Raw genomic sequence first — 24,769 nt, 5'->3', positions numbered from 1 at the left:
ACCCCTGAGCTGTAAAGGATCTGGTCATGGTGATAGGAGAAGAAACCAATGCACCCACCCACAAGCAGCCCATCCTTGGCTTGCTAGCCCACCGGCAGGCAGATTTGATGACTTCATTTAGAATCCCCTGAGCACACAGAACACTCCTGTTTAACTTAATTTCCCATGGATTTTCACAAAATGACTCCAACTTGGGACCACCAAAGTCTCATACATCAGACAAAATCGCTTTCTCTCCAGTTATGTTTAGAAATGCAAATAAGTTGTTTAAAATATATTACTCCTAGCAAAGTCCTTATTACTGCTCAAGCGCATTATATAAAACAGATCTCAAGTGGACTTTTTCCATTTGCTTCTTTCACTTTGAGTAGATGAGAGGAAAGTGAGCCAAGACTGAGAAGCATAATCCAGTCCAACCACCTCTCTGCATTAAGAAATCACAATTGACAACCCCAGTGAACAGTCTTCCAGCTAGTTCTGTAGTGACAGGAACCACACTCAGTTCTGAGGCAACACTGTTTCCAGTTTCTTCCTGATGTTGAACTTAAATTCTGCTTCCTGCATCTTCTTCTGACTTTTGGATTCTTCCCAAATGCCTCACTTCCTGTGACCATAAAAGATGGCCCCCATGTTGCTTTGCTATGGACAACAATTTAAAAATTAAATAACTTGAGCTTTTATAACTATTAGTCACACACAAATATATTTAGAGTTTTGTCTTCATTTATTCAGCACATGAGCATAATTATCTAGAGTTATACTAAACTCAGAAGCCCCATGTGACTTGGTCTCCCTAGGAGTGTCAGCTGTGTATTATACATGGACCCAACACCAGGCAGTTTGGGTGAGAGCGTTTCTACCAGATAGCTAGATCTCAGAGCAAACAAAGCCAGGTTGGTGTCCCTGCTGACTAAGAAAGACTGGCCTTACATATCAAGACCAGATAAAGAAAAGCAGACAGAGATTTCAAAAATGAAGGCAGATTGAAAATCAACAGGGTAAACTTTCCAAGCTGCAGGCATTGATTTGTAATCAAGTTCTTTTCAAATTGCTATGTATGTGGGCAGCAATCTGTAGCATTCTCAGGGGAGCGTGGCAGAGCAGTGGTTCCTATAAAATAATGTTTCATGATATCCCCCGAGGGTCAGCTAGTAAGGTAATATATGTAGTAGCACCTCATAAACTCTAAATGTGATGCTGCTGCATCCTAACCTGAACTCTTACTGAATGCTCATCCTGTGCTCATTATTACACTAGTGAGTGGCTAGAGATGCGTTGTCGTTTTATATCTCAAACACATGAATTACAAAAGTCCTCTCACCAAAAGATTGATCATGTAAGTGATTTCTTTACCTGCCTCTAAGTATGTGAAAAAATGATTCCATATTAAAAGTTCATGAATTTATGGCTCAGATATAAACTTTAAAAATTGTAAGATAGCCAAGTGTATGAAGAGAGCAAAAGAAATAACAGAGGACTGTGTGTGTATGTGTGTGTGTGTGTGTATGTGTATGTGCAGGTATGCTCACGTGCACACGGGCACACACATGCATACATGTATGTTTTCATAGGCACACATGCATAGATAGGCTTGTATGTGTAGGTGCCCGTGTGGCTCATATGTGTAGGTGCCCGTGTGGTTCATATGTGTAGATACATGCATGTAGAAACCAGGGTCTCACACTGGCCTGGAACTTGCCAGGTAGACTAGGCTGGCTGGCTAGTGAGCACCAGTGATGTGCCTGTCTCCACCTCCCTAGAACTGGGATTGCCAGTGTACACCACCACACCTGGCTTTGTGTGGGGTGGTGGTGGGGAGTCCTGGGGGATTGAACTCAGGTCCTTACACTTCCAATGCAAACACTTGACCACTTGACTGTCTTAGCTGTCTCCGCTGCTTGGAAGAATTTTTGACTGAAGAAAAACTGTCTCTCCTGGGGGCGATGGCATGGTTTCCTGACAGAAAAGGTAACAGCTAAAAAGACACAGCTATAATTCTGGCCATGTTGAAGAAGATTTTATCCAGATGTTGAGTAATGGAACTAGATGCTCTCAAAGGCTTGTTCCAGATTAGTAGATGTTTCTGAACTAGTAATAACGTGTCAATTAAGAAGATGGCAATGAGTCTTCTAAGAAAGTAGACAGGGAGAGTGTCTCCTAAAGAATCAGACACAAACACACTCAGTCCCAGACTGACTTGCCCCCATGAAAGAAGTCAGCCACTCCTCTCATTTCCATCAGCTGTGACAATCTACATGTGACCCTGTAGTTAAGGATGCACACTCGGGGCTCAGGCTTCTCTGGTTCACATCCTGGCTCTGTCACTTGTGATCTGTAGCTCCAGTTCTTCCCTTAATTAATAAGCACTCCCTTTTCCTTGTCCCCTAAATGGGGTCCTGCTGAACATAAAGGGTGCATGCAGCATGCTTCCAACAGGGTCTGACATGTAAATGCCTCGCTCTCTGCTGGCCTCTGGGTCTCACAGCCCAACCCAGTTCCTAGAAGTGTCTAGAATAAAGGACACAATGAAATGGCTTGCATAGTCTACTTGGGTCTCAGAGTTTTACGTCTATATTTTAACTCTTTCCTTTTGTGGGTGTGGGTGGGTGTGTATGATAATATGCACACATGAACTTGTATGTGGAAATCAGAGTATGACAACAGGTGTCTTCTCAATTGTTCTCCAACTGATTTTGTCCTACAAGGTCTTTTATCAAAACTATGAGCTGCCTATCCTGGTGTGGAGAATCTGAACTTCAAGTTTTCACACCGTCCAGGCAAGTGCTTTACCGTCCAAAGCATGAAGTTGCACCTTCTTCTAAGACAGAGCAACTGAACTGTAATTAGGGTAGTTTCCAAGAGAAAGAGAGAAATTAAGTGTTTTTATAAAAAACTCAACAACACACCTACAATATCTCCCTCATAAAACCCTTCAGAAGTGTCTTCTTAATCCCGGTTCCGACTCCCCAAAATCTGAAAGTATGTCAAACCTTCTATGAAGTCGGCAGCCGTGTAAGGACGCTGGTGTGGGCTGCTCTCCCCAGGGCTGTTCAGACTCTCCAGGGCAGATTCGATGGCTTCCACCAGCTCGTCTCGCTTGTCCTTCCTCACCGGCTTCTCCTCAGGGTGGCGGGTCAGGCCGGTCTCCAGCTGGTACACTTTCTGCAGGGTGAAACTGTCAAAAGGCACGGCAGCGTACTCGGTGGCCAGTTTGACACCTGCATGGACCTCGGCCTTGTCCACCTGCCCGCGCAGGAAGGCCAGCAGATCGGCCTGGGCTTTGGGGGCAGGGTCCCAGCCTGAACGCAGGCCAGTGGCATCGCTGGCCTGGTCCAGCCCGCTGCGGAGCTGCTCACTGCGTGTCTGCAGTTCGTCCTTGAGCTGTGCGATCTGTCGCTTAAGGCTGTTCACATAGTTGCGATGCTGTTCCTCGCGCTCTTGGAGCACTGCTTGGTAGCCGTCTTTGCCTGTGGGGCCATTGGCCCGGGGCAGTCCCAGCTGCTCCTGGTCGCCTTTTGGGGTGCAGGCTAACATGTAGAGGACAGAGATGGCACAGCAGAGAAGTACCAGCAGAATCACTACCCGAGAGATCCACCCCAGCAGCCCACGACGGACCATCCTCATTCAGGCGCAGGCCATACGTCCAGCGTGTGCAGCATCCCAGGGTGCCGGAAAGGCCCCACACAAGGGCTTTCCTGGTTAGAGCCCAGTGCCTCTGAAGCCCCCGGGACCAGTTTCATCCATTTCCTTCTAGAACGTGGCCTGCCTTCGGGAGTCAATCATGACACAAAGACGGCTCTCCTGTTTCCAAAGGAAGATCTTCTAGGCAGAAGCAACCAGTTAAATGGGACCTCCAAGTTCTTTCATTTGTTCCCATCATAGTCTTCCTGATGTGCCGAAGGTGAGGGGGACCTGAGAAGACACAAAGACAGGGCCCCTTAGTGTTTCCATTCAGACTTTAACTGTTTACATTCAGGGTCCCTTTTCACCTGACCCGAAATATATAGATTCATAAAATAAGAACACAAGTCAAATATTTAGTCACCATGAGTCATATGTTTATTTCAATACATATAATGTCAACATTTATCGAAGATTAAGCAGGTGTGTGTGGTGGTAGATTGTCTAGGATCTAATAAAGCCACTGAAGATCAGAGAAGCCCAACAGCCAAGCCACCGGAGCTCTTTCCTCTACCAAGGTTGGAAGGGGGATTCTGTCCTCAATGTGTCTGGAGACTAATTGCCCCGTGAATTCTGAATGTCCTGCTCCTGACTTACATACCTCTTTAGTGCTGGGATTGAAGGTGTGAACTCTGTTTCTCTTCTAGATTGATTCACTCTCATGTAGCCCTGGGTGGCCTTGGACTCATAGAGATCCATCTGCCTCTGTCTCCTGAGTCCTAGGATTAAAGGCATGTGCCATCATTGCCTACTTCTACGCCTATGGCTAGCTTTGCATTCTGATCTTCAGGCAAGCTTTGTTAGATCACACACATAATTATGCACAACATAATCTGCATATTAATTAGGTGGATGTGGTTACTGGACGTAATACGATTTTGGCTGAATATTTGGTACTGCAGGTTGGAAAACTCATGTTCATCATTTTGTAGAACAATTGATCAATATTTTGGTTCTATATTCACTGATGCTAAGTAAAGCACTTTGCTTAAATGTGTAATAAAAACCAGCACAAGTCTGTTTAAAGCTTTTCAGAAATTTGTCGAAAATGTTGTCCTGATCCCAAGGCAACATTTTGTTTAGTCATTATTTATGAAACCCTATTGGAAAACTCATATAGAGATTATTTAAACCAAGCATTTCAACACAATCAAATCCAAGATACACTAATTTGATACTTACATTCTGAGGAACAGCAGAGGGAAAATACTAAAAGTCTTTGTTTACTACAATCAAGCCAACATGTATTGACAAGAGGGGAAGATTTTGCATGTGCAATAAATACACTGAAATTCATAACATAATTCTGAGCTGAGGTGTTTCGGGCATTCACTGTTGTTTTGTGGCGTAACAGTATGTGCAGTGCAATGTACATGTGTTTTATCTTGAGAATCAAGACTTCCATGAAGTCTCCCAGCACAGCTTGGATGAATACAGCTAGAAGCATATAGATTCATTGGGCATCAGATTTCAAAGTAATTTTGCTCAGTGCATGTCTAGAAACCTTACAGTTGCTGAATTTCTCATTAACCCCGCATTCAGTTACATGAAGTTGCAACCCACTGCATAAGATACTGACGCCTCATTCACTATGGCAATCAATAGTCAATTGGCTGCCCCCCACAAGATTTATGGAAATTGTTTATGGCAGATAATTAAGTATAAGTGTATCTGTAAATCAGAGCACAACAAGACCGCTCGACCCCATGAGCACCTGAGAAGATGGGTGGGAACCATTGCTAAATGCAAACCGTACTTCTGTTGAGAATTGAGACTGATGTTTTGACTCGTCTCTTCTTTACAGTATATTGTGATTCTTCATGGTGACACATATTTGAATGCTCCAAAGCAAAACTTCAGTGACACTGAAATCACTAGCAGCAGACTTCTCCATTGGAGCTGTCTAGCAGGGAGAGAGAGGGCTGCAGACACGTGTGGATACCTGTGTGCTGTCTTCTGGGACAGGCCTAATTGCCATCAGAATAGACACTGAGCTTTCTGAACACGTAAGGAAGTACCAGGATTCAAATATGAAGGCACAATGTGTTGATGGTAACACAGTCAGAGGGATCTGTGTCCAGTCATTCCTGTAAGTGGCAAAGAGGACTTCACCACAGAAAGGGATGGGTTTAGGAGAGCAGAGATGAGACGCTGCCCCTTCTAGCCTGTATGAGGATTCTGTGTCTTGCTTAGTCATTAGTAGTTCTTAGAATGACTGCACCCCAACAGCCAATCCTTGTAATAAAGGAGGAGCAAGCCAGACTCAACATCTCCATGTCCTCAAGGCCACCCTCTCTCCCTCCTCTACCACAGACAACATCTCTTGACACGCTAGTTTTGAAGTGTTCTCCCTTTTAGATCATCCTAGTCATCATAGCGATAAACTAATCAATAAACCAATTAAAAGATCAAATAAATGTTTTTGTTTAAGGATATTTTTATAGAACCTTCCTGTGTGTATCTTTACATACAAGGTCTCTTAAAGTCAAGGAAGGCCTGCACTTTGCCATTATATGAAAATGGTATTTTAAATAATCCCTGCATGATGAAATTATTTTTACAGTGTCCTTTCTCAACCTCAGTAGTCCAGATTATGGTCCAATAATTACTTGTTTTCTTAATATTGTGCCCCAGGATTTATGGGAAGAAATTGCAACTCCAGATGCCATCCATGGTGGAGAGAGGTTCTGCAGTCATTCTCTGGCTTGAGATATGGTGATGGTCCAGGCTCGCTGGCCAGTCTTGAATGTATCATGCACCTGCTGCCTTTGATGCTCACACATAGGAGGTTCTCTTGCACTGCCCAGGAGACACGCCTCTGACTAATGTCCCCACACCAACAAAATTATTAATGGCTCCACTTTCTGTAAAAGTTTAATATATATTGTTTTCTCTCTGATAATTCTCTAGAATTTCTCTGGCCCCAAGGAGTCTCTCAACTATAATTTAGAACAATACATAGTTATTAGTACACGGTTTAAAGTGCATGCTTGCCCTCGGAAGCCTTTTAAGTCTGATGAAAATCTCAGGATTTGTATAATTACTATAATTCTGTGATTAAAACCATCTTGGTTTTGATGCTCAGGCACCTTGCTGTTTTTAATGAAATTTCTCAGACAAGCTCATTATAGCCAAGTATTAAATTATCAGTGAGGACATGTTATCACATTATTCTGCCATTTTAAAGACTTTTATTTTAAATACATTGTCATTACAGACAAAATAAGAAAATCAAAAAACAAAGAAATGGAACATTCAACACAATTTATTGTGCTGTGGAAACTTAAGAAATGCAATCTCACTAACAAATTTTAATGGAATAAATGTTACATTTGCATAATGGATTGAAGTCGTGTTGGTTTAACTGGAGCAATGCATTACGACTATGGTTAAGAAAACTAAAACTAGGGCAGTGGTGGCATGTGCCTTTAATTCTAGCACTCTGGAGGCAGAAACAGGCAGACCTCTGACTTTGAGTTCATCCTGGTATACAGTGAGTTCCAGGACAGTCAGAGCTATGGAGAGAGACCCTGTCTCAAGCAATAACAACAACAAAGATGAGAAGAAAATTAAAACTATAGGCTATCAGTTATACCCATGAGTCCTTTGCTTACAAGGATTGGGGGTTGCAGTGTGGTGACTCAGCAGGTAAATGTTCCTTCTGTCAAGCCTGGACCTGGTTTTGATCCCCTGGACCCATGTGGTAGAATGAGCAAACCAACTTTCTTGTATATATACACACACGTGTGCACACAAATTAAATACATTTTGAGGTTTAGTTAGTGTGGTGTTGGAAATTCATTAGGTTACTTGCACTCCACTCATCAGAGAAAAAGAGGAGAAGGAGCCAAGGGCACCGAGATATTGTGTGAGCCAACAGGCCTTTTCCATTTTAATCAGCACGCAAAGTAACAGGTGGCACTGTAGCATTTTCCTGCATACTTTGGGTTCATTTCCCCCAATCACTCAACTCCCCAACTTCCTCCTCCTCTCCCCACTTTTGTTCCAGCATTCCCCTTTCCAGCACATTAATTTTGGCTACACTACCAAAATTAATGTACAGATTCAATTTCTATCAAAATTCAAATGATATTCCTCATATAATTAGTGGGGGGAGGTCCTAAACTTCATACAGGAACACAGAGATCACAGGTGGCCATGCAATCCTATGCAAAAAGAATGGCACCAGAGTTATTGCAGCATGGGACTTCGATCTATTGCGCAGACCCAGAGTGACAAAGACAACGTGATGCTGGCATAAGCATGGGCATGCAGGCCATGGAACATAAAACAAACCCAGAAATAGCCCCACGCAGCTATGAACACCAAATGTTTGACAAAATTGTCACAAGCATCACTGGAAACACCCATCTTACCTAATATATGATTCTGGCAAAACAGATATTGACATGAAGAAGAAAAAAATCATAACAATACCTCTCACCCTGTACAAATCAGTTCAAAGTGGGCGTTAAGTGAAATTAAAGTGAACAAACATTAAATTAAAACCAGAAATGCTGAAATCACTAGAAATAAACACAGAAAACAAAAAGCAGGTATAGGCAAAAACTATCTAGATAGACTCCCAAAAGCACAAAAAAAAATAGCCTCAGGAATTGACAACCATTGTTATATGAAATTAGAAACTTCTTCACAGCAAAGGAAATTCTCAGCAGAGTGAACAGACTACAGAATGGAAGAACAATTAGGCAGAAAAAATAGGATGCCAAAGAGTCGGCAATTTTTTTCTTTATAAAATATTGGGAACAGACAATGCATCAGAAGCAACATTCTGCATCCTTTAATGGACATAATGTTTCTAGGAATCTAACCTGTAACCAAACATGGTAACTGGTGATGGTCAGAGGCTGATAGACAGGCATTTGCTTGCTACTGTCAGGAAACACTAATCCTTTGCGTCTACCTTCTGTGGAAAACTCAGACATTTTACTTAGCCCTGCAGTATGCCATTCTTAGAGCGGGTGTCACTTTCCCAGCTTTGTCGCCTTCAGAAAAGACACTTCAGCAAGACAAGGGTGAGCCAGTGGGTCTGTGAAGACACAACACAATCTCTGGTCTTGGCAGAGGAGTTGGAGAATTCGATTTAATGTGTATAAAGTGTTTACTGTCTTGCAGATGGGAAGTACCATGCAATTACCAAGGACTACTACACATTCGAGATGACAGTAAAAATACAGCTTTATGAAATCACAGTCGCACTGCGCTATTGTTTAAAACACTTAGACAAAGAACTGAGATTTCCAGCTCCACTAAGTTTCTCATGAAATCCAGGAGACAGGGAGGGATGTGGGGGAAGAAGACAAGCCTGCCATTAACTGATTTGGGATGCTTGGCTGAAAATAAGTGGGCCCTTGGGTTTTATAATAGTCAGAAATCCTTGTGTTCACCAGGCTGCTTGCCACTTACATTTTACACACTCATCCTCACTGATGGTTTTACCCGGTCCCGGCTAGCCCCTATGGACGAGTCTGAGATGTGCCACATCTTGCCTCTGTACTTATCAATTGGACTGATGGATACATAAAGCACAATGCCATTCTTATGAGCTCTGAGAGTGGCCCCATTTGGGGGAGGAGCTTCTCCATAGTCTCCTGGGAAGTGTCTGTGCCTGTTGAGTAGGGCCAGGACTCTCACACGCTGAATATTCTCAGTGAGGGTGAGGCTCTATCCCCTCCCATTAGAATAACCCTAAGGGCTTTATAATACATAGGAATTGGCAGCATTTCCTGAGTTTTGAAGACTGGCTTTCTGAAGGACATAATGAGCCTATGAAAAGGAATCTATCGATGGATTCAATCTCTTCAGACTCCAAGTAGAAAGTGGATAACAGCCCTGACAACTCACCGGTACCAAGGAACATCTGGGGACTTCCCCAGACCTCTGGTGAGCACAACAGTGACCCAGCAACATTGGCTTCAGCTAGGATTGTCTTTGTATATGAACAGACAGCCCACCCCCAATAAAACAACAGGTTACAGGATGGTTCAGTTGGGAAAAGCCTCCTGTACAGGCATGAGGACCTGCGTCTGATTCCCAGCCCTCAAGTAAAAAAGTTTGCAGGTAGCACAGGGGAGGCACAGACAGGCAGATCTCTGGAACTTGCTGATCACCAGTCTAAGCTAATTTGTGAGTCTCGGGTCCCAGTGAGGGACCTCGTATCAAAACGGTGGATGGACGGCTCCCCACATTCAAGGTTGCTGGCTTCTCTGACTAAACAGATGCTGACACAGGCGCAGACTCAGATGCAGATGCACTCACACAGGTGTACATGTGTGCACATGAGTGTGTGTGTGCGCGCGCAGGACAGAGAGACAGGAAGGAAGAGAGAACACGATGAGTTCAGTACAAATTCCATCTTCATCCAATTTATAAGCATTTGTAGGAAATGGTGTCTGTTTAAAAATCTGTGATTTGAGCCCCAAATGAATGCCATTAAAACAGATGTAAAATATCAGTGCCCTGTTCCCAGCTACTATGATATCAGGATGAGAACAAGGCCTAAGGAAATAAGTAAAAATGAATAAACCTGGGGTCAATGACAGGAATCAGCAGTATCTCAGTATCTGTTCAGACATGGAGGTGGCCCTGGGTACTGTTCCCATTCAGCTCCCAGGAGATGTAACTGACCAGAGCCTACAAGCTGCCCCGGAGACACAGTGGATACCGGAACTCCTGTACTCAGGACTGGCACTGACATCAGGAAGGGTGCTGACATTTCCCTCTCACTAGGCTTTTTGGTCACAAAAGCTGTGTGTTATGATAGGACACCCGCAAAAGTCTATTTGAGTCTACAAGAAGCTCATACATCATGAAGGACTGCAGAACAAGCCCTGTGGATAAAATGCTGTCAGATTCCACAGCACACAGAAAAAAAACGGTGGCGTCATGGAAAGACCAGGTCAGGCAGTGTGGTGTGGCATTACGACAGGCCTTGTGAGTGATAAAGGGACCTATTCAAGGATGCAGTAAATTCAACATGACCTCTCCACCCCCGTGTGCAGGGAAGCCAAGGGGTGGTGGAAAGAAACGGGCAGTGTCTGCTGAATCAGGAAGCAGTGGGTGGATACCCCAACACCACCATGCCAGTCACCCTACTCTGGAACATACAGGAATCTCCTTGACTGCAAGGAAGCAAATGAGGCTCCAGGCAAAGGACTGACTGTACCACTTAGACCATACACCAAATCACATCTCGGGGATAAACACAACACCGCGGGGAAGCATGGAAAGGATAATATGTAAGGGTTCTTGTCCTTACACGGAGTTGCAAATGCTCTCCAAAATGGATATAATCTAACACCGTCAGCTGTGCTTAGATGCAAGGTCCCCTTCACCTCAGAGCCTCTCTTCCATTCCTGTGTGTGGACGGTGGCAGCCATATTCCAAGATGGCCTTTCTAGAATGCTGCACCCTGGCATTCCTACCGCCATCTGTTTTGTCCCAGTTGTACCTGGAGTTTGATGTGAGTAACCAGCAAAATGGGGCAGAAAAGACGGTGTGGCATTTGTCCCATCATGAGACTGTGGCTTCTACTCTGGGTAATCACTCTCTCATATTCTCTCTCTATGTATATTTCTCTCTCTCTTTCTGTCTCTCTCCTTCTCTCCCTCTTCTTCCCATCTATTTATGACAGAGTATGAAGTAATAAACTGAAACCGCAGGCAATACCCAGTGGGGAACTGAGACAGGCCAGCCAATGGGGATAGAGAAGGGTTCTGAAGTCATAGTCAAATGTGGAAATGACAGCAACTTCATGGCAACCTCATGAAAGACTGAACCAGACCATCAAGCTAAGCAACTACTCCCAAGCTCTTGTGAGATGTGGTAAGTATCTGTATTTTAAACTTCCAGGTTTGGGGATAATTTGTTATGTATAAGTAGAGAGTTAATGCATAGAATTACAGGCTTAAAAACTCACACAAAATGCAAACTCTCAAGTAGCATGATTATTTTTTTCTTTACTTTGCAGTATGTTTTAACACTCTTTGTTTCCTAGGAAATATTAATCTTATGTGGTCAGAAAGATGCTATCATCACAGCTCCATTTGGGCAACAGAGGCTCAAATAAGCTGTCAGCCTTGTTTTCCAACCTAAAAACCAAAGGTCTGGCATCAAAACCCTGTGAATCTCAATGTCCTTCCTGCCTCGGCACCTGTTTCCAAAGCCCAAGATTGCACTTGTGTTTCTGACTAACCAATTCTCTTTTATTTTTAGCATCAAGAACTGTGGGCAACTAATACACTCAGAGTAGAATTGAATAATGTTCTAGAGTAACCCTGTCCAAAACCCTGGAGTCTACTTCTTAGAAGTAGGTGACTATCATAAATGATGCAGGTCACATGACTCAAGGATGGTGGAGCACTCTGTGCCTGGTATGAAGTGACATGAAAGTCCACTGTGGTGCTCACATGAGACATGCAGACACCGTTCCTGGGCCATCTGTTCTGTCTTCTTTCGCTTCTGATGTACTGCTGAGGACACATGGCTCTACTTTATCGTGCATGGTAGAGCAGTTCCCACAGCAGTTTCTCTACTCATCAACATGCTAGTCCACTCCCCACACCTCCTGCTGGACACTGCATTAACTACTCAGACTAAGACACTGCGTTAACTACTCAGACTAAGAGCAGGAAGGGAGAGCCTGAAACACAGGAAAAGAAGCCAGTACAGCTCAGCAAAGGGTGACAAACGTCTCTACAAAAGAAAGCAATGGGAGCTTCAATTAACGTCAGACAAAGCCAAATCATTATTAGGGTTGAAAGACACTAGAGTTTCCAGGTCCTACTCTCATGCACATGTACACACAAAGATGCTAGTTTGCACGCAGGGCGGTGGTGGTGTACACATTTAATCCCAGTACACAGGAGACAGAGGCAGATGGATCTTTGTGAGTGAGTTTGAAGCCAGCCTGATCTCCAGAGCAAGTTCCAGGACATCCAGGGCTACATAGAGAAACCCTGTCTCAAAAAATCTTTAAAAAGCATTAATAAGCCGGGTGTTGGTGGCGCACGCCTTTAATCCCAGCACTTGGGAGGCAGAGGCAGGCGGATCTCTGTGAGTTCGAGGCCAGCCTGGTCTACAAGAGCTAGTTCCAGGACAGCCTTCAAAGCCACAGAGAAACCCTGTCTCGAAAAACCAAAAAAACAAAACAAAACAAAACAAAAAAACAAAACAAAAAACAAAAACAAAAAAAGGAAAAGAAATGCATGTTTGCATCTGTTTTTTCTTGAAATGAGGGTCATCAACCACCTTAGAAACTGTTATATTGTGCTCATAATAATCTGTGTGGTATGCATGCTTTATTAGTTCAAGGTCGAGAGTACTTCCACAGTAGGTAAAACAATCTGAAAACAGACAGATGCCTTATAAGCTCCCCTGTCCACGTCAAACTGAAAGATTCCTCGAGGGCTTCTCAGTTCCCACACCTCCTTCTGGATTACAGGTTTCTGTGCTCCATGGAGTCATTAGTCAGCATATAGATGTGTGCCAAGCCCACTAGTCTCAGTGGGGCCCTTAAAGAGGCTGCAGGAGTGGATGCAGGGAGCGATGCACATCAGCTATCGCTGACTAAATTAAGAGATGCTCAAGCCAAATCTCAGTGAGACATGGGCTTTTCAGAGGGAATCGACAATCAACCACCAAGCATTTCACCCTGGCTGTGAGAGTCTAACACATTTTGACTCTCTGTAGCGAGGACACCAGGCTGCTTAACACAGAGCAACAGCTCAGACCTCACATCGAGAAGGGCCTATGTAGTCTGTTATCTCCTCCTTAGAACCAGCAGGGAACACATGCCACAAAACTTACAAAAAAATAACAGCACATTTCGGGTATCCAGTGTGTGTGTGTGTGTGTGTGTGTATGTGTGTGTTTGTGTGTGTACATACATGCACATGCACACATACACATACACGTGGGTGCATTACATGCATGTGCTCATGTGTGGGAACCAGGGGTTGACATCAGACACCTTCCTCCACTTCTCCCAACCTTGCTTTTGAGCCAGGGTTTGTCCGAACCCAGCACTCACCAGCCAGCTAGCCAGCCACAGGGGCTGCACATCCCCCCCCTGCAGAACTGTGGTTAGAGACACTTAGACCCATGCCTCACTCGTCCTCATGCTTGCATCTCCCTGGCTCAGGAAGTGACTTTCTAACCAGTAATAGATGTGTAAATATATTCACTTGTAAGTTACAATCAAGTTTTACAACATTGCATTGTGTATTTACAAAACAGCATCTCTAAAATATTGATGCATAAAATAGTTTACAATATTTCCTCACGGGTAGATCAACCAAATACAGGAGTACTATTTGAGGTCCCTAGTTACTCACAGGACGGAGTTCTTGCCAGGATTGAGTCTGGAGGTGGAGCAGGCTCTGCTTTGCCCCCTCCCTCTACAGGGGACCTTGGGTTCAGGGGGGATGTTCCTGCCATAGACTCTGCTGTGTCCTTCCAGGAGTCCCCACATCTGTGGCTTGGCCACACACCCAGACCATCACCGGGGGCTCACTCGTCTTCCCTCCTAACTGACAGGATCAGGACTCAGCTTTAAGATGTCTCAGGAATCTGCCCTGTAAGGTTTCCCTGTACCCAGTCCCTGATAGCTGTTCTCAGCACACACAAAACCCAATGGGACTGCCTTACTGCTTACTCCTCAGTCGAGGACTCCCAAGCTCCCTGGTGCCCCCAGCCCCTCTTCTATAAGCCCGTTTGTTTAAATAATCTTCTTATACCACTTCTTCTTATATAGGTGCAGGACAAGAGAAGCGTGGAAAAATAATTGAGGTTGGCTAATCAGAAAATGAAGGCACAGAGATTAATCACGATGATGGCATACAGGGCATCCTTGCAAAGTACTTCCAACCCTTCTCCCTCCCTGCTTTTGGTTTTCATTTACTGGTAGAACTTGGTAGAGAAAACTTGCTAGAAGGGGTCCTCTCTATGCAAGTGTCTTCCATTCCCGCCCCTTACCACCTTCACTCTGGCTTCAGGGAGCTTTGATGAAGTCAGTTGGCACAGGCAGCAGATGTGGAGTCAATGGGGTGCAAAGACAGAATAGTAGGACCCTACTCATGGGACCTGGATAGAATAGAGAACCGTTTCCCAGAGGTACAATGTCTCAGGCAGAGACGCAAGCTGAGTCCACTGTGGACCCGTGCAGAGGGATCTGCCTAGTTTGCTCCTTCCTCCTTGCTGTGAAGAGCCACCCTAGCACTGCAGAGCAAGAAACCTTAAAGCAAGACTTCCTACACCCTCCTGTTTCTCATAATTATGACCACTTAGTGAGCACTTACTTTGGGCCAGACATCAGACTAAGCACTTTGCAAACATTATCTCATTTAATCCCATGAGGTAAGTCTTATTATCCCAATTAAAGATAAGAGAATTGAGGCTTAGAGCGGTGAAGTGACTCGTCCAAGGTGCACAGCCTGGGCCAGTGGCCAAGCACAGCTCCAGCTGACTCTCCGCCTCAGCTTGTACCCACTAGACTATACTGTCCAACAGCCTTGATCATCCAAACTGCTTGCTGGCGCACTTTCTTCATTGTCGACCTAATGCAGCCCATTTCTCTAGTTTCTGAACTTGAGGTGAAACTTTCCATTAACGAGCATTTCCAACATCTCAAACGAAAGAAGAATTGTTTCTCTAGCTTGAACTCTTTGCTTCCCAGTTAGTTGTGACTCACATCCGCATTTTTGTCACTGGCTATCAAAATCACACTCTCCTAATATGGTATATCGAAGTACAACAGTGTGAGTCTTTTTTGTTATTGTTGTCCCACAACTGGACCCAGGACACAATGTCTGCAGCATTCAAGTGTTCCTGAGTAAAAGCCAGAAGATTATACATGCATATCAAGTTCAAGACATCTTAATTAAAAGGCGCCTTGGCAAGTGGGATTTTCAATCGATTGAGAAACATTCTTCTTTTCAAAGTAAAAGAAAACATCTCTAGGTCAATGAGCATGGTGACTGGCTGCAATAGGAGTGCTCATATGCCAAGCACTGTGTTCTATGTTTCTTCTTAAGATTCAAGTCACCGCCATAGCCATGCACCATAATGTCACTTTAGCAGCCAAAGCCTGCTTGCTGCTGGGGGAGACACAGAGACGCGATTGCCTGGAGGGATCCAGTCCTGAGACCATGCAGCACAGCTTCCAGAGAAATTCATGTTGGTAATTACCAAGGAGGGGACTAATTAAAAGTGAACAATGCTTACAAGCTAAGCAATGCTCGAAGCTACACAATAAGTACAATGTCATACACAAATTGTGGGTGGAGCTGTTGAGTGCTAAGTATCAGCTACAAGGTGAGATCAGTGTGAGTCACGCCATGCTGTGCTGCGCGGAGTCTGGAGTTCTGGGCAAATGTTGTCAATTTCATTCAGAGAAAAACCACACAGAAAGAAGCAAAATGGAGCTGTTGTTTTCCACATAAAATGTGCTACAGGTCATGTCAGCAGAGAAAAGGGAAGGCAGAGTGTTGACCAAGGGCCTCAGATATCCCAGAGCAAAGCAAACTATAGAAAACACTGCTCCAAAGGTAAAGAGAAACAAGCTGACTCAGAGACAAAGAAAGTTACACAAAACCCTCTTTGGGAGTCTCAGAAAAGGCTTTGCATAGGTTAGTTGGTAAAAGGTTGAGCCTCCTGCTTTACCTGCAGCTTCACTGATCTCCATTCTCAAGGCCAAGAGACAGGTTTAGGTAGGGGATTTGACTTGCTTCCCAAAGCCCATGTTCTCAGTTTCCTTCCCAAAGCTAGTGTGCTGATATCTCAGTTCTTGGCTTGGCACTATTGGCAGGTATTACAACCTTTAAGATGAAGAGCCTAGTGGAGGACTTCAGAGTGGCGGGAGGTCACATCTGCAAGGGGATAGAGAAACCCTGACCCTTTCTTTGATCTTTCTGCATCTTAGCCATGAGATTAGTGGTTTTATTCTACCGTGTGGTCTTGGCATGCTATGCTGCCTTAGCTCAGCCCCAAAGCAAAGGGACAATCACACGAACAAGATGTGCAAAACTGTTGACTAAAATCAACCTGTCCAAAGAGGTGATGATCTTGGGCATCTATTAAATGACAAAAAACTGGCTGCCACATCCTTCACAAGGATGGAAGGCCTTCTGAGTTTAAAATATTACAAGGACTTTCTGCAGTCAGCTTTACATTGTAGAGAGCAGAGAGGGCAACTTAGCACATACAGAATTTAAAAAAAAAAACGAAAGGATAATGTGGGAACATTTTGTGTGTGTGTGTGTGTGTGTGTGTGTGTGTGTGTGTGTGTGTGTGCATTTCAAAGCAGGGAAAGAAGGAAGAGCATAGAAGCCAGAACATCTAGAGAAAGGACATGGTCTCCCAAGAGAACAGACAACCTGCTGATATCAGACTTGGGTAGGGCTCATGCTTTGACTTAAAGGTGAGTATGGAAAAATTTCCCACCTCCATCTTGAGGGCCCCTAAGAAGGATACTCTGCTTGGTGTAAGCAGTGACACCTAAGAAAGACAGTCTCGTCTCAGGAGTTTCTTCACTAGGAGAAGTGTCTGGCATCCCATTCCCCATTAGCCAACTTGTTTGTCCCTAGTTCCATGTCCCAGAGAAAACGGACAGGAAACATCTCAAGACCCTCATGGGGTCTTGGGAGAATGTCGTTAGCTGAGTGAAATGATAGAGGTCAAAAATGAAACTGTTTTTGCTAGTCAAGACAAAGTAAACAGCCTAATTTCCCCTTTCCCATTTACAGGGCAGGCATCAGCACACAAATGGGGGGGGGGCTTTCTTTTGGAAGGTAGTGATTATGTAAGAGGATTAGAGAAATTATACATCATGCAGAATTATTTTTAGAAACTCTATAAAATGGTTTCAACAAAGCCACCTCTCTTTGTACCATATCTCTAGGAATGGAAACAGAGTCAAAATGTAGAAAACTAATGCTGGGTGGTGGTGGCACATGCTTTTAATCCCAGCACCCAGAAGGAAGAAATTGGTGTATCCCTGAGTTTGAGGTCAGCCTGATTTTCAGAGCAGTTCCAGGACAGCAAGGGCAAAGCAGATTAAACCCTGCTTTGAAAAAAAAAGTAAATAAGAAGTAGAAAAATATAGGAAGCCCACCAACAAATAAATGCATTTTATATTCCTTTCTGACAAAATAAAATTCAATATTGTAGACAATATTTATTAATGTCATGGTTCCATCCCATCCAACCTGAGTGTCTTTCCTGGTTATTGCCTATGCTTCCTTCAGTATTTCACACCCAGCACCTGTTGGCAAACCCTGGGCCAACTATCACTTCTCAGAGAGAGATGATTATGATGTTAGCTAAAAAAAATTCATAGTATTGTGGTTATAAACAGTTTTCCGAAATAGAAGTTATTGTTTGCATGCCCAAAGAGATAGCATAAAGCATGTATTTAATATGTATTTGTTTTCTAATACTACTCAGCATTTCCCAAATGTGTTCTCTTTGCATCAACCTTAGGACACTGCATGCACTTCCTGTCAACTTCACCTTCCTGGCTATGCAGGATGACCTAGAAGGCCAATCAAGGAAGAGATGGATTATAAGCGGTAACAGGGATGCTGTGGGAATGGTTTACAACAGAGGACTCTTACACCTATGGTGGGAATCTAACCTCACAGGAGGTAACTGCTAGCATCTTAATTTTTAACCTCAAAGTCCACATGATTAGAATTGACTTTTAGCACATGGACCGTATGAGAATAAATCAGAGACCGGCATTAGGAATAGCAGATCTGTGATCATTGCACCATTACAGATAAGGAAAGATTTGAATCAAGGCAATAGGACTAAAGAAGAGAGGAGATGGGGGGGTGGGGGTTCAGAATCATTCCTTGAATACTGTACTAGTTACTTTTCTACTTGTGTCATGAATACATAGATAGAAGAAAGAGTTCATATAGGATTATGGTCCCAGAGGGTAAGAGTCGATCATTGCAGGAAGACAGGCAACAAACACAGAGCAGCCATGATGGGCTGACACAGGAGCTGAGGGCCCACATCCTTTGCTGTAAGCACGGAGCAGAGAGAACAAAGTGGGACTAGGGCGGGGTCTTAAACTCCTCAGGCCTGCCCCGGAAGCAGCGTTCTTCCTTCAGTGAGGCTATGCCTCCTGTGTCTCCCCAAACAGCGCCACCAACAGGGGACCAACTGTCAAAATGCTCAAGCTTGTGGGGAACACACTCATTCAAGCCACTGTAGACACCATCCCCAAGACTAGGAGACGTGCTACATGAGGAGACAGAGGGAGTAACCCCAAGAACGGCGTCTGGGGTCTGCTTTGTGCGATTTAGGAGATGGAACTCTATTTAAAACAGCAACACGTACATCCAAAGACTCAGAAGAAAGACTAGGCTTGTTTTAGAAGTGCTGGTCCTGAACTGGACACAGGCTGGGGCTTTCGCAAGAGATTTCTGCTTACATTCTTCAAACTACCTGCCTAGGCAAGCACTTGCTTTTCAAATTCCTGACACTAAATAAAACTTCCTAGGTCAATTTGTGGTTTTCTAAGTACTTGCATATCTCTTATACCCTTTATCTTTGGGATACAGTTCAATGGTTGAGAGCAGGGTTCCTGGGGTCAGGCCATGTAAGACCTACCTTATTTGGTTTCTTTCAGTCTTTGTCTCCCAACATGACAGGGCTTTCCCAGAAGAGGTTTTGTGCTGAAAAGCGAAATAGTTCATGCAAAGCACTTGCCATAGTTATTACAGCAAATTCGATTTTCCATCAATGGCAGCCAAACTCCGTCAAACAGTAGGAGAGAGATCAGAATGGCGGTGTCATCAGAGACAAGAAATGGAAGGAAGATTGTGCACAGTGACAGAGTTGAGCAAAAGCACGATGGCCACCAGAACCCCAAGCCCAAGACCTGACCCATGACCTCTAAATTGCATCTTAGAATTCAAATCAAACATTAGGCCTTCTATACTCACTGGGTTCAAACAACAGACTTAAAATATTCTTTAAAAACTGTGCTTGTATTGAACATGTACAGATGATTTTTACTTATTCTTGTTCCCTAATCCAAGAAAACCATTTAAATAACACATTCAACTAGGTATTATGAATGATCTAGAAATTGTTTAAAATATAAGGGAAGATATTTATTACATGTAAAATACGATGATATTTTATAAAAGAGACATAAGCATCTCCTAAGTTTGTCATCATCTGGGGCCCTGAAGCTAACAGCCTGCAGATACTGATGGAGAACGGTAAGTCATATCCTTAGTGTCCTCAACCTAGTTTATTTTTAAAAAGGAATGGAAGTGAAGGAGAGCAGGAATGGGAGGAGGAAAGGAGAGGGTAGACGGTACATCACACTTGGGTAAGATCTCAAAATCTCCAGCGTGCTTCTGCATTGCAATTTGTCAGCAGGTCAAAATGACATGATTGATACACCAGTGTTCTGATTTCAGCTGCTGCTGCCACACATGTTCCCAGGGTTCAGAACGACCTTAAGCATTCCCAACCAAGCATCTGGATGCGTACAGGAAAGGAGGGGATGCTTTGACCCCTTCTTTTGACACCAGATCACCCCCTCGTAATGGGCCTTACTGAAAAGCTTCTTCTCAGGGTGGGCATAAAATGCTTCCACATGAAAAATAAAATTGGAATACGGTCCTTTGATTAGACACAGGAAACTGCAATGATTGCCGAAATTAGAACTGCACTGGGATAATCTCCAAAGAACAAAATAATGAAACATTCTATCCCATGTTAGAGTGACTAACCACATAGCAGGAAGCTGTGGAAAGCAAGAGATGGACGGACGGGTCTCTGAAGCCACCACAAGTTCACTAATCCCCCGCCACTCCACTTACTAGAAAGACGCTATGCAGGATTGCATGTGTGTGTGAGTGTATGTGCACGCACTCACTCTCGTGTACATGCATGTGTGTTTGTACAGTTGTATATGTGTAGAGACAATCATGATCATCATTCCTCGGGTATTTTTTTGAGTCTCTCGTTGGCCTAGAATCCAACCAAAAGTCCAGCAAGACCTAGAGATCCACCTCTCTCTGACTCCTCCGTGCTTGGATTGCAAGTGCTTGTTGCTTTACATGGCCATTTTTTTTAAAAAACAAAGGTTCTGGGATCAAACTTACATCCTTTTCTTGTGAGGCAAGAGCTATCCAACCCCTCCCCCACCCCGGCTCCCACAGCCCAGCATGTGGGATTCCTACACAGAGCATATGTGAGGTAGCACTGCTGTGTCACTATGAAGCATCTTTTCTCAACTCCAGTTCATGTGGTACGACACGGCTGCATCCAACTGACTACCAAAAACGTGTGAAATGCTTACTGTGTAAAAAGGGCCATGTTGAACTAAAGATCAGAGGAGTTCCCACGGGTTCTATTAAAGTGTGCGTTTTTATTAGATAGAGATGGGGACACCTGATCTAAATGGCCATGGACCTAAGGTGTGCTGTACATCTGACTAGCCTCCATTCCCATCCAATTCTTAGTAAAAAGCAGGGAAATCTAAAAATTCATCACTTTATTGACCATATCACTTTTTCTCTATTTTTTCCTGGCTTGACTAGTCTCTTAGCTATCAAACCTTTTTTATATACCCTCAGGGAAAGATGAAAATACACTGGGCTTGTTGCAGTCCCTTCTACTTTATTATTTTTCAATATGAGCTCTTCCTCTGTAGAAAGGTGAGACATTTTCTCCCTAGAAGCAACTTAATGGGTCTCAAGATGATATGAGTGCAGTTATCCTGTGGAGTAGTGAATCTGAGAGGGGTTCCACTTTTAATGAACATCATTTAATCTCCATTAAGAGCTTTACAGTGAGATGAAGGGTTTTTAGCAGTTTCCTCAGGCAGAGAGGGCTAACCAGGGTGTCACTGAAGTCCCTCGCACGTTTATTTCCTATGTTCTGACTCAGTGACACGACTGACATAAGCAACAACACCAGACAGGAGTGTGGCTTTGTCAGACAGGACCCCACGTCAGGAACCAGATAGAGGGTGCTGTAGAAGCATACAAGGAGACTGCCCCCATGACACACAGCCTGTGCCCTGAGAAGGCCTCGTCCAGCTAGAAACAGCACCAGACACAGAGGATCACATCCCCAGGCCTCCGTGTTGCACACCATTTACAGACTTCTGTATCTTCCCGCTAGTGGTTCAATAAAGCAGGGCTACGCCTTCAGCACGGAAACTGTTCTTTGTCCAACTTATTTGCCAGGCTGAGGTCTCCTCCCGAGCACCTAATCTTAGTGATAAAGCAGATAAAAAGACTTCCAGAGTTAAAGTGCCGCCCCAGCTGCTATCTTCACTGTGACCAACACCAGGAACCTGCAGACATTTCAAAGGACCCAAGCCTGAGAAACCATGAAAGGCGATAATCAGCCAGGCTGCGGGAGTCCTTATTTACATAGGAACCGTGCAAACAATGATCTGTTCTCAGTTCAATACTCTCCCTTCCTCTCCCAGCTGCCTAGTCATGACAATCTCCCTTATATACTCCCTGCCAATGCCTTGTTTCCCCTCTAGACTGGCTGTTCCCCTGCCCAGACATCCACAGTGACTCTACCTGCCTCCTCTTAGGCCTGCTGAGGAACACTATCAGTGCCCATTAAAACAGTTCTGGTGTTTGCACCTAACAGAGCTACCTACAAGGTCAAATTTAGGAAGGTGGCAGGGGGCACTTAGTGTGTGTGTCTTTTGTCATTCTATTTCATTTATTATATTCGTAGAAACAGGAAGTTAAATGAGGCATAAAAAGGACCTTTGCAATGTCCAATTAATGCAGAATTATTTTTAAATAAAGGTCTTTTGAAAGTAAAAAAAAGCTGAGCATGGTGATGCATGCCTTTAAACCCAGCACTTGGGAGGCAGAGGCAGGTGGATCTATTGTGTTAGAGGCCAGCCTGGTCTACACAGTGAGTTCCTGGACAGTCAGAGCTATGCAGAGCAATCCTCTCTTGGAAAACAAAAGCAAAGAAGAGGAGGAGGAAGGGGACAGAAAAATCTGCTGACTCTGCAAGCCAAGCAGGGCCAGATCTCACCTTGTCCTACATGTCACTCAATCTCATCTCCCTCACAGAATCCAGCTGGGTCTAGGGAAATTAACACTCAATTGGAAAGCAAGAATCCTGGTTCCCATCTCAGAGCCTGACATTTCCTTAAGCGCGGGGGTAGAAGAGCCATGATTTGTAGGTGAAAATTATAGGTAAAATGGAAAATGTGTATTTCACTGAGAAAGATATTGCTGAAATTACTAGGAGTCATAGCCAAAATAAAAACCAACTTTCCGAAAATACGTAATTTAAAAGGGAAAGCACGACTCAGGTCACCTAACATCAGTCTCAACACTTTTGAAAAATGTATTTTCTCAGTAAAACAAAATACAAACACATAACTCACTTGGCTTAATATGCTTATTGAAAGATCAAACGCCTGGTTATTTTAGGACTAGAAAAATTCTAACAGAAATCCTTGGATAAGGCCAGCAAGATGACTTGGCAGGTAAAGGTGCTTGCTCGTCATTCATGTCTGACAACCCGGGTTAGATCCTAGGACCCATGTGATAAAAGGAGACAGCCAACTCCCAAAAGTTGTCCTCTGGCTCTGTACACACATGTTATAAAGCATGTGCAAACATACACACACACACACACACACACACACACAGACAGAGAGACAGAGACAGACAGACAGACAGATACTTAGCAGTAAGATGTTTAACAAGCACTGATTAGTGAAATGTGCACATATATATACACATGCGTGTGTGTGTGCACACGCACGTGTTGGATACACAGGTCTCTGTACATAAGGAATTAAGATAGTCTTCCTGAACTGGAAGAGTTTAATGTTTGGTGCTGGAAGTAAGGGGTAAGTGAACAAACGAGGCAGCTGTGGTAACAGAGGAACAAACGGGCTAATGGGGTCAGTCAGGTGGGACAGTCCATGTCCTCCAGAGGGGTCGGAGAAGGCTCTGGGCAAGATTTTAAACAGAAGCAGAAAGGGAAAAGGGACGTCTCTGACAGACAGAATAACTGGATGGTGAATGGTAGTTCCGAGGAGGCAGGAAGCAACACCGTGTCTAAGTGAAGGTGTGGTGTTGATCCAGCACAGTACCATCAAGGTTTTGATACCAGAAACGTTAAATTCGGGATATGGATAAGTTGATGAGTCAAGCCAAAGTACCTAGAGATATCTAGGCAGAGAAGCAGGAGCATGCCAGGAAAATCAAGACAAATCAAGGCTAGAGAGGGACCAAGGGTCAGCGGCATGTTCAAACTAGCAAAGAGATGATGTTAGAAGGATCCGTGGGCTGCTAGAAAGCTATGGGTAAGTGAGATTTTTCACCTGTGGAACTTCAATGCCATGGGCAAGAAAAGGAGATAAGTAGCAAAGGAAATCAAGAGGAATTTCCAGAGTGGTTCTGTGTTGCCTAAACTTGCAGTGCTTTCACTGGAGCACTGGTAGTAATGCTACCCATGACTGAATGGGGAACCCTGACAATTTTGGGTTCAGTACTTGTGTTCTTGTAATATGGTTTGAATACGCCACCCACAGACTCACGGGCTAATTGGGGCTCCTGTGCTATGCTTCTGTGGGGGGGGGGCTTCTATATAAGGTCACAGGGGCACGCCATAGAAAGAAATTAACATCATTCACTCAGAATTGAGTTATTCCCTCAGAGAGAGACGATGGAGCGAGAGATAGAGACACAAAGAAATGCATACATATTGTGTGTGTGTGTGTGTGTGTGTGTGTGTCTTGGGGAAGGGTACCATGAAACATGAGTCTGGACCCTCTTTGGCTTCTTGCTTCTTCTTTCACTGTAGGATCTCTCTTTCCTTTCTCATTTCCCTGTCTTTTGCCTCTTCCCTTTCTGTTTCTTGCATGCAGACCTGCAGTGTGAAGCTGTCTGCTATGTGACCGAGCAACGGGAGCCCTCAAGGCACTATGCTCATTGGATTTTCAAATATGAATAGCAAGCCAAATGAGCCAGCTTTCTTTGTGCAGTGCGTCCTGTCAGGCGTTTTGTTACAGCAACACCAAACAAGCTAGGAAGCCACTTGG

General features: G+C 44.1%; 1 protein-coding gene and 1 long non-coding RNA gene across 9 annotated transcripts in view; one reads left to right on the top strand and one right to left on the bottom strand.

Moving 5' to 3' along the window:
- Csgalnact1 (chondroitin sulfate N-acetylgalactosaminyltransferase 1) overlaps positions 1 to 24,769 on the bottom strand; it is a 340,304-nt gene that overhangs the window by 99,655 nt on the left and 215,880 nt on the right. For all 8 annotated transcript variants that reach the window (XM_021230186.2, XM_013117195.3, XM_013117196.3 and 5 more), the window contains one exon: positions 2,991 to 3,912. In XM_021230186.2, coding sequence (XP_021085845.1) covers positions 2,991 to 3,624 — 634 coding nt within the window. In that variant the 5' untranslated portion in view covers positions 3,625 to 3,912. The remainder of the gene's footprint in view (positions 1 to 2,990; positions 3,913 to 24,769) is intronic.
- LOC121139140 lies at positions 11,480 to 15,612 on the top strand. The gene is made up of 2 exons (XR_005875993.1): positions 11,480 to 11,526; positions 14,456 to 15,612. It is a non-coding gene; the product is annotated as an uncharacterized LOC121139140 (long non-coding RNA).

This window comes from Mesocricetus auratus, unplaced genomic scaffold, assembly GCF_017639785.1.
Source record: "Mesocricetus auratus isolate SY011 unplaced genomic scaffold, BCM_Maur_2.0 Super-Scaffold_6731, whole genome shotgun sequence".
Taxonomy (NCBI): Eukaryota; Metazoa; Chordata; class Mammalia; order Rodentia; family Cricetidae; genus Mesocricetus; species Mesocricetus auratus.
The sequence above is the reverse complement of the archived record's forward strand: the minus strand, read 5'-3'. Positions and strand labels throughout refer to the sequence as shown.